Source organism: Dipodomys merriami, unplaced genomic scaffold (genome assembly GCF_024711535.1).
Source record: "Dipodomys merriami isolate MVZ:Mamm:240054 unplaced genomic scaffold, mDipMer1.0.p SCAF_673, whole genome shotgun sequence".
NCBI lineage: Eukaryota > Metazoa > Chordata > Mammalia > Rodentia > Heteromyidae > Dipodomys > Dipodomys merriami.
Genome location: NW_027206261.1, coordinates 484,048 through 501,221, shown reverse-complemented (window position 1 = coordinate 501,221; position 17,174 = coordinate 484,048). Strand labels below are relative to the sequence as shown.

At 38.0% G+C, this 17,174-nt stretch overlaps 1 protein-coding gene across 3 annotated transcripts in view; it reads left to right on the top strand.

Moving 5' to 3' along the window:
• LOC138815856 (oxidation resistance protein 1) overlaps positions 1 to 17,174 on the top strand; it is a 240,482-nt gene that overhangs the window by 26,946 nt on the left and 196,362 nt on the right. For 2 of the 3 annotated variants that reach the window (XM_070005236.1, XM_070005233.1), the window contains exons 1-2: positions 6,698 to 6,745; positions 15,380 to 15,594. In XM_070005236.1, the coding sequence (XP_069861337.1) occupies positions 6,705 to 6,745; positions 15,380 to 15,594 (256 nt within the window). In that variant the 5' untranslated portion in view covers positions 6,698 to 6,704. Of the gene's footprint in view, positions 1 to 6,697; positions 6,746 to 15,379; positions 15,595 to 17,174 lie in introns of those variants that run through there. The other variant, XM_070005234.1, reaches the window with a different exon arrangement.

The window sequence follows — 17,174 nt, the reverse complement described above, 5'->3', positions numbered from 1 at the left end:
CTACTAACACTAGCAGTCTATCTATCTATCTGTCTATCTATCTACCTATCTATCTATTTATCTATCTATCTATCTGATGTGACAGTAAAAAATGAATTAATATATATGTACATGACTAAGTAAAAGACTGAATTAATACAGGTTTCAGTAACACACATAGATGTACTTATTCACATATTGTGAGCTCACATAATTTTCTGAATACTGTAAGTAGTATATTAACCCTAAGTTAAAGGTATATGATTAAATATGACACATTTATTATTTTGGTCCAGGGCAATAAAAATACCTTTAAAAAGTACCTTAAAATCAGGTAACTATTGGAATTTTCAGAGAGGAAGAGATATAACTTGCCTTGATCTTGGAAGAAGACAAAACATTTCTATAATTTTGTACATATTCTATAGGGATGGACTGGAGCTGTATAATTTTGGTGCCATTATCTTAAGTTTTATTTCCTAGTAAGTCTCTTCATTGCCAATCAGATATCAAGTTTTCTGATTTTCTTGACATGAAATTATTCTGTGCAAAATGCAGAACTTGCCAGAAGTGAACTTTCTACCTTTGATAGAATATTAAACTTGCTAAGGAGATATTGCTATGTATCCTTAAATAAAACAGGAGAGAGAAATATTGTTTAAGAACAGGGAGCCCAAAAGGTATTTTCTGCAACTAGGAAAGAATTCCACCTGAGCTGAGAGGAGTTGGCTGCTAGCTACTCATTTCTATACTTTGTCTCTCACTGGTTAGCTGGGGATTACAAAGGAAGCAATTATATCGAGATTCATTATATCAAAATAAGATTTGATTTGGTTGTGGTGACTTAGGTGTTCATTAATTCATAAAATAATCAGATCTGGTGCTATCTAAGTATTAACTGTTACGTTAGGAAAGATTGATTTTTAACTATAAAGAGATATAAACGTGCCTCTGCTTTGATCATAACAGAGTTATAGGTACCGCTAACGTGGTGGTTATAATTACATAGTGCCTGAGATTGATTTCCTGACACAGGAAGGTCAGTGTTAGATGGCAGTTCATTTGTAGTGCAGTGTTTTTTTCTGGCACACTTCAGTATTTGGTGTATACTTCATGTCATCCATGGCCACTATTGTGTAAAATGCACTAGTTCAGCGCTTAATGTAGGGACTTTTAACACTAAATTGACATACTGACTTAGAAATGTCTGATACCTATAATCTTTCTAAAGTCATTTTGGGAATCAGTTAATGGAGGCTACGAATCATTGGTACTTCATGATTTTCTTTGTGCTTGTGAAAGGTAATGAGTTTTCACCATTCACAGCACTTTGCATACATTCACTTGGCATTTTTCTAAAGTGATTTTTGCCTGTCTTGCTCTTCTCTCACAATAAAGAGAAGGCATTGGCCATGTAGGTACTGAGAAGGTTGTTGTAGTCCATTTCACCTCCTTTGTCTACTGCATACTTTATTACTTGATACTCTCGCGACTATTTCTTGGAGTCTGATGTCTTGGCCCCTGTGCCAGCATATGTGCATAGTTGATGAATACCGAAATGCACAGCTAAATACATTTGTGTTAGTGACTGAGATGATTCCTTGCATTGTGTTGCAATGTGCTGGAGGGTGACTAAGGCCTTTCTGGGGAGGGAGGGGAATTCTACAGGAGATTATAATGTGTGTGTCTTCCCTCAAGGGCAGACAGTGAGACTACATGCACTTTGGTAAGATGTTGTACTCTGCTAAGGGCCATTGTACTTGAGGCTTTATCCCTGCTCCACCCCACATACATTCTTATGGTGTATGTACATTGCCCAGAAAATCTTGCTTTAGAATAAATTATTATCTTTTCTCTATGTTCAGATATCCTGGTTCATTGTTGAATCAGTTTCATCTTTTGGCTTCTCATACTTCCGTGCTAGAAATTTGCTGATAATTGTCACTAAAAAATAGGCAGGCTCTGGTGGCTCTCACTTGTATCCCTAGCTATTCAGGAGGCTGAGATCTGAGGATCTAGGTTCAAAGACACCCTGGGCAGGAAAGTCTGAGAGAGTGATCTCAAGTTACCACCAAAAGCCAGAAGTAGAACAGCAGTTCAAGTGATAAAGTGCTGTCCTTGACCACAGACACTTAGAGACAGTGCTCAAGCCCTGAGTTCAAGCCCAAGGACTAGTATAAAAAACAAACAAACAAAAAAACAAACAAGAAAGGAAATAGTCACCAAAAGGTTTTCTGGAAACTACTAGAGATTCACTTTTGTTCTCTCCTATTAATGCCTATTTATGATATTGTAGCAAATTACGACTTTTAACAAGGCAGTGCAGTTGAGTAGACATCCGATATCTACATTTATCAATATGAAATAATTTTCTCAAATGTGTTTTTAAGGTTTAGAAACTAAATAAAAAGTTTTCATACATGTAAATATTCTGTTTATACATACGTGTAAATATCCTGCTATAAATAAATTAATAGAGTAATTCAGATGTAATGAAATATATAGAGAGAAATATCCTATCTGCTGAAATGTTAATAAACTGCCTACTATTGAATACATTTCATGAAGATAGTTTGCAGCCCATAATATTAAGCTTAATAATATGGAATCCAAAATCTGTTCTTTAAATAGTTTACTTAAATTAGACCTCAGTTTAAGACTCGTTTTCCATCATGACCACATCTCCACTTTCTCTCCTACCATATTTCTCAAGGTTTGTGTGGGTGTGTTTCCTGTGAAATGGCATATGTTATCAGTCTGTCTTTGCAGTATGGTAATTGGAAAACTTTTTTTAAAGTTTGGAGTTAGTATTTTTTCCAAGACAATGTGCTATCATGCCAGTTTGCTCATTCAGATGACAAGGAACAAATTAGTAAAAATTTTACCTCTTTAGCTAAAGAACACAGATATTTTTAAAATATATAACATCCTATTTTCCATGATAACTCTAGGTATGCCCCAAACATGTGCTTATTAATTATTAATTACTACTTTTGCTTCAAGCTAATATTGATTCTGACGACAAATATTATTCTTTAGTGAAAGCCAGTGAAAGTTTTCTTAAACCAGGAAAAGTCTAAGGATACATTGAAGTTCAGTCCAGGCACGTGTGGTAAAATATAAATGTATTTGTGTGTGTATTTCTTTTTCCCCTGAAACTCTTTCTTACTGTGTGACTGGTTCAGCACTGGTATTTATATGAAATCCACATTCCACTCTTTATATTGCAGCATGAGCATAGGATTTACTTAAATCAGACTTTAATTCAAGACTGATTTGCAATTGGGAAACATTGACTGAATAATAAGCCAGTATCTTTGTGGCTTGTGACACTGAGAGGTGAATGTTAACTCTGCCCTCACTGAGCTTTCTGTTCCTTAATAAAACATAAGCCAAGGACTCCACATTCAGAAGTGACCGTTAATGTGTGGTTGTTGACTATAGTATTCTCCATAGCTTTTTGTGGTATGAATTGTCATCATGAGTGGATTGCATAAGTGAGCTCCAGAAGAATTATCAAAAAGATCAATAAATAAGGTCATTGTCTTGAATTCTTGATCTTTTTTTAACATAAGCCTCACATTTTCATTTTTTACCATGCACTCTACATTACATAATCAAGTCTTTTTGTATAAAGCTCAAAAAATGTCATGAAAATATATCTGTGCCTCTCCTGTGAGATAGAAAGATTTGAACAAAAGAATTTTGTTTTAGAAAACCTATGTTCTGTTTAATTTGAGAACTATCCGTGGTTTTCAAGAACCTGTGTATGTAGTCCATGCCCACATGATTTTTACAAATCTACAGCAAATCACAGATAGATTTGTCCTTACTATTTCGTAAATCGAATTTATTCAGTTCAAATAGCTCCTTTTCATTCTACCATTTGTTGTATCATGCCATTTGGTATTGGGTTTGTGTTGTGGCATATTGTTCATAGAAGCAGCTTTTTCTTATTTTTAAAATCCCTTCTGTAAAACAAAACTTGACCTCTTCATTTTAGCTCAGTACAAATTTCTCTCTTTTATCAAATATCAACTTCCATTTTCTCCCATTCAAATCATCCCCAATAGCAATGAGTCATTGTTCACCAGTGCCTGAATTTCATTTCTTACATTTTAGTAAAATGTAATCAGAAATAAATCCACAAAAATATTAACTTCCTGTTAGACAAATTCAAGATGTAGAGAGATTAGTGTTTCATAACTACAGAACTTACCATTTCTATAGTTTTGCTTTTATAAATCTATTCCCTTGCATTCCTTAAAATATAGCAACCATTTTCTTTTGATGTTGGCCTTTACCAACATTTGGTATATAGCACAGAACTCAGCAAATATCCAAAACATGTGTATATGTATGTATATATCTCTAATATATATAAATATCTATTCATGCATATTACATATATCTAATATATTGCATATGTATATTACATATTTACATATGTTACACATGATATACATATATATAAATGTATTTACATATATACATGTATAATATATTTGTGTAAAGAGAAACAAAAGGGATTTAAGGAGAAATCTAGAAATAACTGAAGTGGATGGGTGTTTTCCTTGTATCACTACCCACTTAGTCAGTTCAAACCCTTTCTTGTCCAGAGAGGAAAGGTCTTAAGAAAGTTAACAAAGGTAAATTATGTCTGTGACATAATTCATATGTCTCTGTTTGGGTTGTAACTAAGAAGGCACCCATCACTTCAACATTTCAAACCAAGGTGGGAGCCCACTAAATTAAGAATTGAAAAGTTGATGGTCAAAAACAGTGTACATGACCCTTAGCTGACTGCTTACTTCAAGGCATTTTGAGTTTGGAGATGGGAACACAATTTTTAGAGACAGGTGTTAGTGTCTGGGAGACCTGCTTTCTCCCGACTTTTGGGGAGGAGGTATGCAAATTTTTTTTACCTCATCTCAACTAGTTTGGGATAGCCAGAAGACATGGTAGGAACCACATATTAGACTTTAAGTCGAACTTGAGAGGGGAAAAGCAATAAAGACTACAATGGCCTGGGAGGGCTGACCACAGGTTTCAATGAACAAGTATGTATCTGTGCAGTGAAAACTACAGCGGAAAGATTGCTTGTTTCCTGTTGACAAGATGTGGCTGTAGAAGACAACTGATTTGAAAGAATCTTAGATCTTGTCTGAGAAGGCTCCTTAGGGAGAAGAGTAGCCCCAGCAGAAAGAACATGGAGGAGTAGGGGCGAATCCCTAGGCAAGAGGAAAAGAACTCTTTATGATCAGGGAGAAGAATAGGATTTACCCACAAAGAGAAGACTGTAAGCACAATTACTCAAATATGGAAGAAATCTCTAAATGAACCATAAAATAAAAACCCCACCTCATAAGAGGGATCAGCTTTCCAAATGAAGGATGCTGGTGCTGGGATGTAAGACCCCCTGCAATCTACGTAGCTCAATGCCTTGACAGAGAAAGGACTCAGCAGCTATCAAGAGAACAAAGGTGCCTTGTTGGGCTAATATCACAGGGATGTTTTATCCACGTTGTACATAGCAGAGACTTGTGAGAATCAAGCTCAGTGTCTTCCTTCCTGTTTTATTACCAGTTTGAAACACTGGTCTTTTCATTTTGCCATGATTAAAGTGAAGAAGAGCCTGGGATAGTCCCCTTCACTGTAGGGCCCTTATCAAGTGTGAGCCGTAAAGCAACTAAGTGTTCATGAGAGGGCTTCATGACAGTTTTTCCTGTGGTCCTTGTGTGTTCCAGCTGAATCAGTTTATTTTCAGGGAAAGTAGTGGTTACTGTGTGGCTGGCAGGGTATAGTATAGTGGAGGTTCAAATAGGAATACAACAATCTCTGACCTTACGTAGTTTATGAAATATGGATTTAAAGCAACGATTTGTCACTTACTAACATAGAGCCTAAACTCAGCAAATAGTCGTTCTGTTTCTGCCACTCTACTATGAAGGGTTGAGCTAGAGTTCCCTACAGATTTCAAAGGCCTACAATCAATCGTTTAATATAAGTCGCTACTGTTGGATTTCATTTCTTATTCCTTAATGATGATTGATTGGATATGCTATTTTAAAAGACAAGTTATGTACAAATATTGTCACTCCTTCATGTAATTAGAACTTAATGTATATGGACATGCATTTTTCTATTGCCTGTCTTTTCCTCCCTCTGGCTCTGTATTCTCTTGGCTACATTTGCTCTCCATTTGATTTGTCTTCTGCTATAATTTACCACCTGCAGAAGTATGAAGCCTGGAAAATGTAGGAGTGAAATTCTCTTTAGTGAAATGGTAATAAATCAACAAAGGCTTAATAGGATCATCAAACCTGAACCTATTTCTTAGATGGTGTATTCAGCCACAATTTTCAGATTTTTCTCTTAGGTCTAGGTCATAGATCAGAAGAAGCTCTGTTTGCACACAACTGTTATGAATATTCTGGCTAACCAAAGAGATCTGACAGTAATTCCTGGAGAAAGATGTGGGACATTGAGACTGAATCAAACTGAGAATAAAAGAAAATGGAGAAAAAAACAAAAACAGAACCTCATCTTTTTCTTTTTTTTTTTTTTTTGTCGGTCGTGGGGCTTGAACTCTGGGCTTGGGCGCTGTCCCTCTGCTCTTCAGCTCAAGGCGAGCGCTCTACCACTTGAGCTACAGCGCCACTTCCAGAACCTCATTTCTTGTATGCCTTCTTAAGAAGAAGCCGTTGACTCCCTGGGAAGGAGGGATGTATTCATTGATTGATGGAGACACTAATTCATTCATATGGTAAATGATTTTCATGCACACAGAGAAAATCATCATTAGATTTTGTGATGTACTGTGATGAGCAACCTTTTTTATTTTAATGTTTTTTATTGTGAATTTAATGTTTTTTTTTATTGTACAGAGGGGTTATAGTTACATGAGCAAGGTAATAAGAACATTTCTTATCAAGCATCGTTGCCTCCTCCTTTGTTTTTCCTCTACCGTCCCTTCCCTCCCACCTCCACAACTATACCTCCCCTCCCCTGCTGCCTATATTGTAAAGTTTGTTTTTCAATATAGTGTATTGTACATCAGTGGTAGAGTGCTTGCCTCTCATGCATGAAGCCCTGGATTTGATTCCTCAGTATCACATAAACAGAAAAGGCCGGAAGTGGCACTGTGGCTCAAATGGTAGAGCAACCTTTTTGAGCTGTAGTATCTCAAAGGACTTCCACGTTAGGTGGACTGGCTGTACAAAGACCATGAGGACTGAAAGAATTTGACCTGTGGGAATCTTGGAGAATTCCATTGTGATGAGAATGTAGGTAGTGAGTGGCTCATGATGAGGTAGGAGCTGGAATTATAAATATGCTGTGCAGACTATTGATGAAACCTTAGAAATAACCCAACCATTTTGAAGCCCTTCAGTTTCTCAAAGCAAGAGAACAATCTATTTGCTTTCTTCTTTGAAATGCTTCTTGGAGCTGCTATAAAATTCGTAGCTGGTGGGAAATAAAAATTGAACTGGAGTACCAGTATGGTCACTTTAATACTAGACCTGACCAACAATGAGAAGGGAGTTACAGTGGAGATCCTTGTATATGGAGGTGTCACCAAGTACAGAATCGGGTGTCTGGCTTGAGTAACCTGGATGTTCTCCTTCCAGAGTCCCTAGTCTTAACCTTTGTGCCATCCCTATGCAAATACACCTTGCAATGTAAGGGGAAGGAAAATAAAAATCCCCACAGGCATCGTTTCCATTTCCAGGTTATCAAGAACCTACATAAATTCTTTTGCAGTGTATGGCTAGTGAAGATCTTCTCCCAGTCCGTGGGCTTTCTATTGATCTTGCTAGCTATGTCCTTTGCCATGCAGAAGCTCTGCAGCTTCATGCAATCCCATCTGTCCAACCTTTCTTTGATTTGTTGTGTTTCTGGGTCTCTATTAAGAAAATTTTTGGCCTGTGCCAAGGAGACCTAGGGTTTCTCCTATTCTGTCCTGTAATGTGTTCAGGGTGTCTGCTTTGACCCCGAGGTCTTTGATCCATTTGGAGTTGATTCTGGTGCAGGGTGATACATAAGTATCTAGCTTTAGTTTTCTACAAGCGATTAACCAATTTTGCCAGCACCATTTTGTGTCCATACCAGCAGTATTGCCCAGGGATGTGCAATGAGGGAGAACTGGACCTGTGTCAGACATAAGATACACAGAGAAAGGAGATGGCCGCCTGAAAGAGAAAGAGGCTTGATGGATGGAAGATGTTAGGGGTTGGCTGAATGCTCGGTGGGAATTGCTTTGCAGGGAGGAACAGATCAATGACTGCGTGAGGAATAGAGAAGTTAGTAGGAGAACATTGAAAACACCACCTTCCCTCTCGCTCTCTCCCTACCTCCCTCCTCTCTCTCTCTCCCTACCTCCCTTCCTCTCTCTCCCTACCTCCCTCCTCTCTCTCTCTCTCCTTACCTCCCTCTCTCTCTCTCCCTACCTCCCTCTCTCTCTCTCCCTACCTCCCTCCTCTCTCTCTCTCCCTACCTCCCTTCCTCTCTCCCTTTTTCTCTCTCGTATTCCATGTTCCTTTCTTTGTGTATAATATAGAAACTTACTTCCTTACCGAACTCTTCAGAAGTGATTTTTTTTCCTTTTGGCCTCTCTCATCCCTGTCTTTGAAAAGAAGCAGATGACTTCTTGTAGTAACTATGGATGTATGACTCAACTTCCCAGGCACCTGTCTTGGGGACTAGATTGCTCAGAGCGGCTCCAGTTCTCATGTTCTCAATCCTGCTGCCTATGGGGCTCTCTCGCGGTCACTGCGCCCCCTAGTGGTAGTTTAGGATTCAGTTCCAGGCATCGATAAATTTCTCAGTCGATTCAGGGATAAAAAGGAAGAGGGTTGGTCCATTATTTTTAAAATTCCAAATAAAGGAGAGGACGCAACTGTTTTCAGAAGATGTGTGAAGAGATTGTTCTGATGAGGAGGTCTGGGTTATTTTCTGAGATAGAAAAATTCCTACGTGATGGAGAAAGAGCAATGAAGATCTACTACAGTGTTACAATTGAAGAAGTCACTGATCTCTTATTATAAAGATTGTTTCATGTTTATCTGAAGAAAATTTAAAATCATCTTTGTTGTAGGGAGAGTACTATCTAGTTCCATTTGATAAGGCATATTGCTTCTACATGGAAGAAAAGTTAATATACACAGTGTTTCTCAAATTAGGGAAAGGGTGTGGCATGTCTTTCTAGAGTAGCTTATTGGAATATAAGTGTGATCGTTTTCTTAAAAAAGGTATTTCAATCTATAACCAAGAATATGCCAAGTGTAGTCCTGCATGCCTGTAATTTCAGCGCTAAGGATGCTGAGGCAAGAAGATCAGTGCCAGCTCAGTGAGTTCAGTGCCAGCTCAGCTATATGCAGAGTTCTTGGCAGACTATACTACACATAGAGACTCTGTTTCAAGAAGAAAAAAAAAACAGCAACAGTGCAGCCAGAAATGCAACCTTACATTTGAAACAGGTATTACTTTCATTTACAACCCGTTAGCATAACTTAAGGCTATTCTATATCCATAAGAGTAAGATTAGTTTAAAGAGGTTATGAAATAATGGACTAACCAGAAATGTCTTTTTCATCCAACTCCTAGATTCATGTATAAACAAAGCACCTGTATTTTTTCTATACCTTTTTCCCCTGTTCTTCTCATCTTCCTAGACATTTGAGATGAGAAATTGTTGAGCTACTTTGTGATTTTTAGCTATAAACCATTGGGCTCAGCTCAGATTATTATTATGTGCAGAAGCAGTCTTGATTAAGTTTGTAGCTGCCTTCTGTTATACATAAGCAAAACTACATTTTAATCAGCCAGTCCATATGCTTTATCCAGATAGTTTGTAATAGGCCCTGTTAAAAATAGATTTCCTTAATCAACAATGTTGGATAGACGCCTAAAACCTTAAGATAGTCATATGTATTCTAATTCCCTCTTCCTCAAATGAGTAAACAAAATGCAATCGAAGAAGCAATCTCATGTTACAAATCATTTCATCAAAGGTAATGAAATTAAATTTCAGCTCTGAAAGTTATTATGGGAAAACTGTTTTAACATTGACAAGAATTTGACTTCTAAATCTTTCAAGCCCTAATCTTTGGATTTACATAAATTTCCACTTTCAAGCCTTTCTAGTTTAAAGGCTTTGAAGTTCCATTGGCAAAACTGAAAAAAAAAAAACCTGGGTATTTGTGTAATTTCAAAGTGATTGCTTTCAATAGAATAAACATTTACAACTATTAACATTATTTCAAAATCCTAAAGAAATAAGATGATGAGCAATACTCTTGATGTTTGTTCCAAGAACATATGGTACATGCTTCTAATAAACACAATTAAGGGAAATTTAAATGTCCCATTATTTGTTTTTTAAAAAGCATTGACTTTCTGAAGTTGATCCCAGATCTTTAATTCCAGAGCCCTTGTTCTTGCTATTCTACTGTAATTTCCATGACACGTCTACATGAGAATGCTAGCATAGAACAATGCAGAATATTTATTTAGCTTGTACAAGACAGGACTTAGTGAATAGAGAATGGTGATATTGTTTTATTATCATTTTAATGATGGAGATGAAATGATTTCCTTCTTCTAACCCAATGGCAGCATAAATCCTCTTAAGGGTTGGAGAGGAGATGATACTGCATGTTTATGTATCATTATATCAGCTATGATGTACATGATATCACATTCTTTCAGTTTTCCTTTTGTTTTTTGGGGGGTATGTGTGTGTTGGTGATTCTCTACATGTAGATTTGCTTGTATTTTTGCCTTCTTTGTTGCTGTGAAGAAGTCCTCCCTCCTTCCCTCCCTCCCTCCTTCCCTCCCTCCCTTCCTTCCTCCCTCCCTCCCTCCCTTCCTCCCTCTCTACCTCCTTCCCTCCCTCCCTTCTTCTCTCTCTCCCTCCCTCCTTCCCTTCCTCCCTCCTTTCCTCCCTCCATTCCTTCCTTCCCTCCCTCACTCCTTCCTTCCTTCCTTCCTTCCTTCCTTCCTTCCTTCCTTCCTTCCTTCCTTCCTTCCTCCCTCCCTCCCTCCCTCCCTCCCTTCCTTTCTTCCCTTCTTCATCTGTTCATTTATTGTCTGCTATATGACAAAGACTGTGCCAAGCCCTTTGAGTCAATTGATGACTAGACTAAGATTTTCATGAAGGTCGTAACTAAGTCGATCTGTTTGTGAAGATTTCTAGTAGAAAATGTTTCTCTATTTGCTTCTTTTCTCTGAGTTATTGAAACCTTGGGATATAGTCAACCAGCTGGCAAACCTAAAGAATTTGAGTGACTTTTTCATGAATGGTCAGAATAATGCTAACCTCTAATGTTTATTGAACTCTGGAGAGGGAGAATTGTTTGGGGAATTTAATTTTACAGTATTCATGGCATAAAATTAGGTAGAAGATCAATGACTCCATGTATGCTTCTGGACTTGTTTTCAACTTAATCTTAACTTCCTTTTCAGAGTTGAATTCAGTTATGGTGAATTTTTTTGTTTTTGTTAGAATTTCTAGCAAGCAACTCCTAGCTTGAATTTTCTAGTCCCTAAAAATTTTAAGGTAAGGGAAAGTATGGATTTCTTGGAATGAATATCTGATTAGAAACATGTCTTTTAATAGTAAGCTATAGAGATAGTCCATGAACTGTTCCAATACCAGTTTGCTTTCCCAAAGATTTCTGTGTAAGCATTTTGCATTGGTTTTGAATAGCAAATGGAAATTCTGTACTTGCTAATTTCACACTAAGTAAAGATGGAACCTCGATCCTACTTGTTAGAGATACATAAAAGAGTCTGACCCATGCCATCCTAGAGTAGTATAGACTTGACCTTTTCTTCATCTCCAGGGAATTGTTTTCTTGTTTTAATGACTAACTTTCTAATCTATCATTTCTTCTGTGGTTCAACTTCAGAATATGCTTGCTTTTGCTGATTTTAGTGGTTTGTTTTTAGCTGCCGTTTTTTTTTTTTCCAGTCTGACTGCAGAGGAGGGTTAACAAAAGCCTTTAATTTTGCAATGTGAAAAATCTTGTAGGCATTTGCTCCCCAAAGCTCTTTCTGAGTGACTAGAATCTTTTGCAGCAGTCACAGTATGCAACTTGAAAACCTGCACCCTCAGCACTTTTACTAGTTTCAATAATGTCCTTGCATTAGCTCTTTCAGGAAGTGAGGAGACAGCTTCTCTAACAGTAATGAGATATACAAACTGCAGATGGCCTTCTCGCTGGAAGTTACTGACAGGGACAGCAAGTGTCAGGCTTTTGGAATCTAGCCATTCACATGCATCCAGGTGGCTCTGAGATGCACATTGGTATATAAGAAACGAGTGAAGCCAAGTGAGAATTGGTGTACCTCCTACAACCACTGTAGATAGCTGGAATTGCACCAGCTATATGCTTACTATAACTTTCTTAGGTAAAGCAGGCAGATAACATGAATGTCATTATTCTAGATAAGACCTAGACTGTCCCAGCTGTTGACTAATATCTCCTAATTTGTGAGTTGAAATTTGTTTATCTCAATTCCAAAATATAGCTTTTAGATCTAGATAACTAATTGAATGCCAACTTCACTAAAATGTAGCCCCATCAGATTTCCATAAGTCTCAATTGACCTGTATGCAAATAGGAAATATAATACCTATCTCTTATATTTCTTGTGATTGATAAATGAAACAATGTATGTGTTGGCCTTGTAACTGATACATCATAAATGGCCAATGACTGACCATGCTTTCTTATTTTTGCTTAAGGCAAAAACTTATATAGCACCTGCTCTATGCTACATGCTGTTCTGGGTTTCCTAATATTGATTTATCACATACATTTTATAACAGACGTATCATTAATATCTTCATGTTAGAAGTGACAAAACTGGGACAAGAAGGTGTTAGGAGGAATTCCCAAGGCTATAGATTTTGTAGGTATCAGATGATGGATTTAGTTTCAGGTAGTGTGGCCATTGTGTGTATTGTAATAAGCAAGATGCTGTTATTCTCAAGGTATATATATCAAATCAGTGCAGTGAAACTGTAGGAGAAAATTGAGGAAGAGGTAACAAGGTTGACAATAAAAAAACTGTAAAAATAGTTTGTCTCTTTATTCTTGAAATGATTCTCTCTGTTGTACAGAAGCTGTTCAATATGATACACCCCAAATTGTGAATTCTTGTTCTTATTTCCTGAGCAATTGGAGTCTTGTTTTGAAAGTCATTGCCTATGTCTGTGTTTTCCCCTGTATTTTCTATGTCTACCTGCAGCAGTTTCAAAGTTCCAGGCCTTACATTTAGATCTTTGGTCCATTCTGAATTAACTTCTGTACAGCGTGTGCAGGGGTGACCCATCTCAGCCTTCTCCTGTGGCTGTCCTGAAGATGCTTCCTTACCAGTGCTTGTCCTACACGTTCGCTTTCTGAAGTGCTTTGGGACTATCGCAAGAGAAATATCACAGAGCACACCAAATAAAGGACTGCAGTACAGCTCCTTCTCTAGTTTTTTCCTCCAGTGCAGCATGAGTGGTCCTACCATGTCCACCACTGCGCCTGCAGGTTTTATATTTATCTAACGACCTAATATCTGTGTGTGTGTGTGTGTGTGTGTGTGTGTGTGTGTGTGTGTGTGTGTGTGTGTGTGTGTACGCGCGCGTACGCATGCGTGTGCACGTGCATGGCACTGGTACTGAGATTTGAATGTAGGGTATCACAGTCTCACTTGGATTGTTTTTTCTAGGCAGGTGCTCATCACTTGAGCCACACCTCCATTTCTGGATTTTTGCTGATTAATTGGCTCCTAGAGCCTCATAGATACTTGAACCTGGGCTGCCTTTGAAGCACAATCCTCAGCTATCAACCTCCTGAGCAGCTAACGTTACAGGAATGAGCCCTGCCTTATATCATAAGGACCAGAGGAGACTAAAATAATGATTAAAAAAAATCACCTCAGCATCTCTGGGAGTTTTAAAATCAAAATTCCATCCTCCCACTATGTACTCATAAAGACATAGGGACTCCTACTTATGAACTCTTTCTATGGAGTTGCTATGATGTATACCAGTCGGTAGGATATTTATTAGGTCTTCTTGGTATGTTTAAAAGATGAGGAAACAACATTATTATCATGACGAAAACAAGATATTGGAAACCCTAAAAAGCAGAAAAAGATAGTTATTTTCCACTCTCAAAAGCAGAAGAATAAGAGAAAGCAAGTATTACAAATTCCCAGACAGTCCGCTTACAGGAGCTAGGCCAAGAGGGATGGTTTTGTACCCCCATCCCAGACATTGGCATTCATTTTCTTTTGGAAATGCAGAGCCTTTAAACAAAGGTCTTTTCAGTGCCTATGAAGAGATTATTTTTATCTCCATTTGCAATGTTTCCTTTATCATCAGAGGCTATCCTATTACATGTACACCTACATATTCCAATATGCTATGTTTACGTTTGCTTCACACATTTAATTATGAACATGGTTTGCATTGTAGAAAGACTTTCTCTTTCACAAAACTTGGAAATTGAAGGTAGCATTTAGCGGGTTTCCTTGCAGGCTCAATAGTCATTTTTAGAATTGTTAGGGTGTAATTGAATTACCCACACGATTCTGCTTTCTAAGAATGTGCAAAATGGAAGTCTAGTATTAAGCTAGAAAACCTACTCTTACTGTTCTAGATCTCAAACAATAAATAATGAATCACAAGACATGTTTCTCCTGGAGTCTTGCTTAAGAAAAGTGATGGGGGTGACGAGAAAGACTGAAAGGATGTAGAATGGTATTTTCTGCTTTCTTTGGCCTAGTGGACTTTAGCATGGTGTCCTTTGTTTATTCCAAAGAGGCCATGGAATGCTTAGGCATTTCGAAGTGTGTGCAGGAGTATCACATCAGTTGTAGGATGTAGCACTTGATAAAATATAAGCCATCACCTAATTCATTATTCATTAATCTGTTCACTTACTTGCTGTTGGTCTCCCTCCATTGGAATAAGGGCTGTATGATGGCAGGTATTTTACCTGTTCTCTTCACTGTGCTTCTTGATGCTCCAAGAAGGACTTGGTGCTGAGAAGCCATTCAAGGAATGAATGAATGACAGTCTATTTCAACTCATGAAAAGTAGGAGGCATAGGAAAATAGTCTTGGAAAAACTGCATTCCTTTCTCACTGTATATTTTACTTCATTTTAGTGACACCTTTCTGAATCATTAGTCAGATGTCCCCCCACATACACATTTCTATAATCTTTGAAGAATTAATGTAGAAATACTATAGAGAATGCCCGTAATTTCTGAAGAAATCTATTTCTCTTTCAAATATGGCTCTGTTGTTGAGTAAACAATTCATGATGATGGTAAACATGGAACAGAAAGAAAACTCTTGAAGCAGCGTCATGACATATGATATTCTTTCTCTGCAGGTTGAAGAAAAAGTCCCAGTCGGTGGATATTACTGCCCAGGGGTTCAACCCTCTGCCAGGTGCAGGAAAACAAACATCACAAGCCAGTAAGCCCCCAGCACCTAAGACCCCTATCACACCTAAGTCCCCTATCATTGAAGAAGAGCAGAATAATGCAGCGAATACTCAGAAGCATCCTTCCCGAAGGAGTGAACTGAAGAGATTCTACACCATTGGTGAGTACCAGACATTATATGTCAATGAACCGATGGACTTCCCTAAATAGCACTGAGGATTTGTGTAGCTGTGGATTTGGGAAGATGGCCGTCTGTTATATAATACATGTATCTTTTGGAGAGTTTATTTGGACATTCTTTTATATGCTCTCAACAGGAAGATGGAAAAATACTGAGAACTTTCAGCAAAGTTAAATAAAAACACAGACTCAGGGACCTTTTCTATCTTAACCCCATGGGGAATACATTTATATGTGGGGTTTTTCCATTTTTTAAGCTGATGTGTTGCTATTTTCATTTCAGCCATTTTTCAGCCAGTACCTTTCTTGTGTTTTGTTTTTGTTCTTTTTCATTTTCACTTCAGGCTTCTGAGCCTCTGACCCTGTTCTGTCAGGTTGCAAAGACAGTGGTTGATATCAGCCTCTAACTAACAAAGCCACGAAATGATGGTTAAAAGTTACTACATTGTGGATCTATTTGGGCTTTGAACATTGCATAACTTCAGTGAGACAGGTGAATAGTGTGTTGTGGGTATTATGTCTCTCTTTTCCCAGATGAAATTATAACCTGTAATTGTCAGCCTTATTGGACCATTATAAGCAGTGAATTATCAGCTTCTGTGTAACTACATTTGTTTATTAGCACATTGTTGGACAAATGTTAGCAATAATTATTTCAATGCCTTATGCTAGTGAATGATAGCAGAAGAAATAAAGCCACCCACTAAGATGGCTGCTTTAGCTTTTTTTTTGGGGGGGGGTGGTTATGGGACTTGAATTCTGGGCTTGGGTGCTGTCTCTGCACTCTTCAGCTCAAGGAGAGCACTCTACTGCTTGAGCCACAGCGCCACTTCCGGTTTTCTAGGGTTTATTGTAGAATAAGAGTCTCACAGACTTTCTTGCCCAGGCTGGCTTTGAACCTCGATCCTCAGATCTCAGCCTCCTGAGTAGGATTACAAGTGTGAGCCACAGGTACCTGACTGGCTGCTTTAGCTTTGAGTACTGCTTCATGTGGGAAGAATCTAGTCACATTCAAAAGTTGTAACACTAGCAAATGTGACTTGATGGTTTACTAAAATTATACTGAAATGGTCACATTTCCTTTGGCACCATCCCCACTATCCCAATATGGAATGTTTGAGATGATCAAATTTTTCTCAGGTATTTTAGTATCCTTATGTAGAGACTATAACCTGGAAACCAGATTTCTACTTCTGACTCTCACACTCAACTCTTGTGTGTGTGGCTGGGGGGGCGGGGGGAGTGGTGCTTTGTCAGGTAATTTTCTGATGTGCAGAAGTTAATTTGCTTCCTTCAAGTTGAAGAGTTATCTCCATGTAGGTGTAGTGATTATCTAATTGCTAAACCATGATTTCCTTTTGTGTACCTTTACATATTATTTCTTTTTTTCTTAATATATTTTTATTGTAAAGATACTGTACAGAGAGGATACAGTTACATGAGCAAGGTAATGAGTCCATTTCCTATTGAGCCTTGTTACACTCTCCTTTGTTTTTCCCCTACCATCCTTTCCCTCCCCACCTCCCTGACTCCTCCCTCCCCTCCACCTCCCCCACAAAC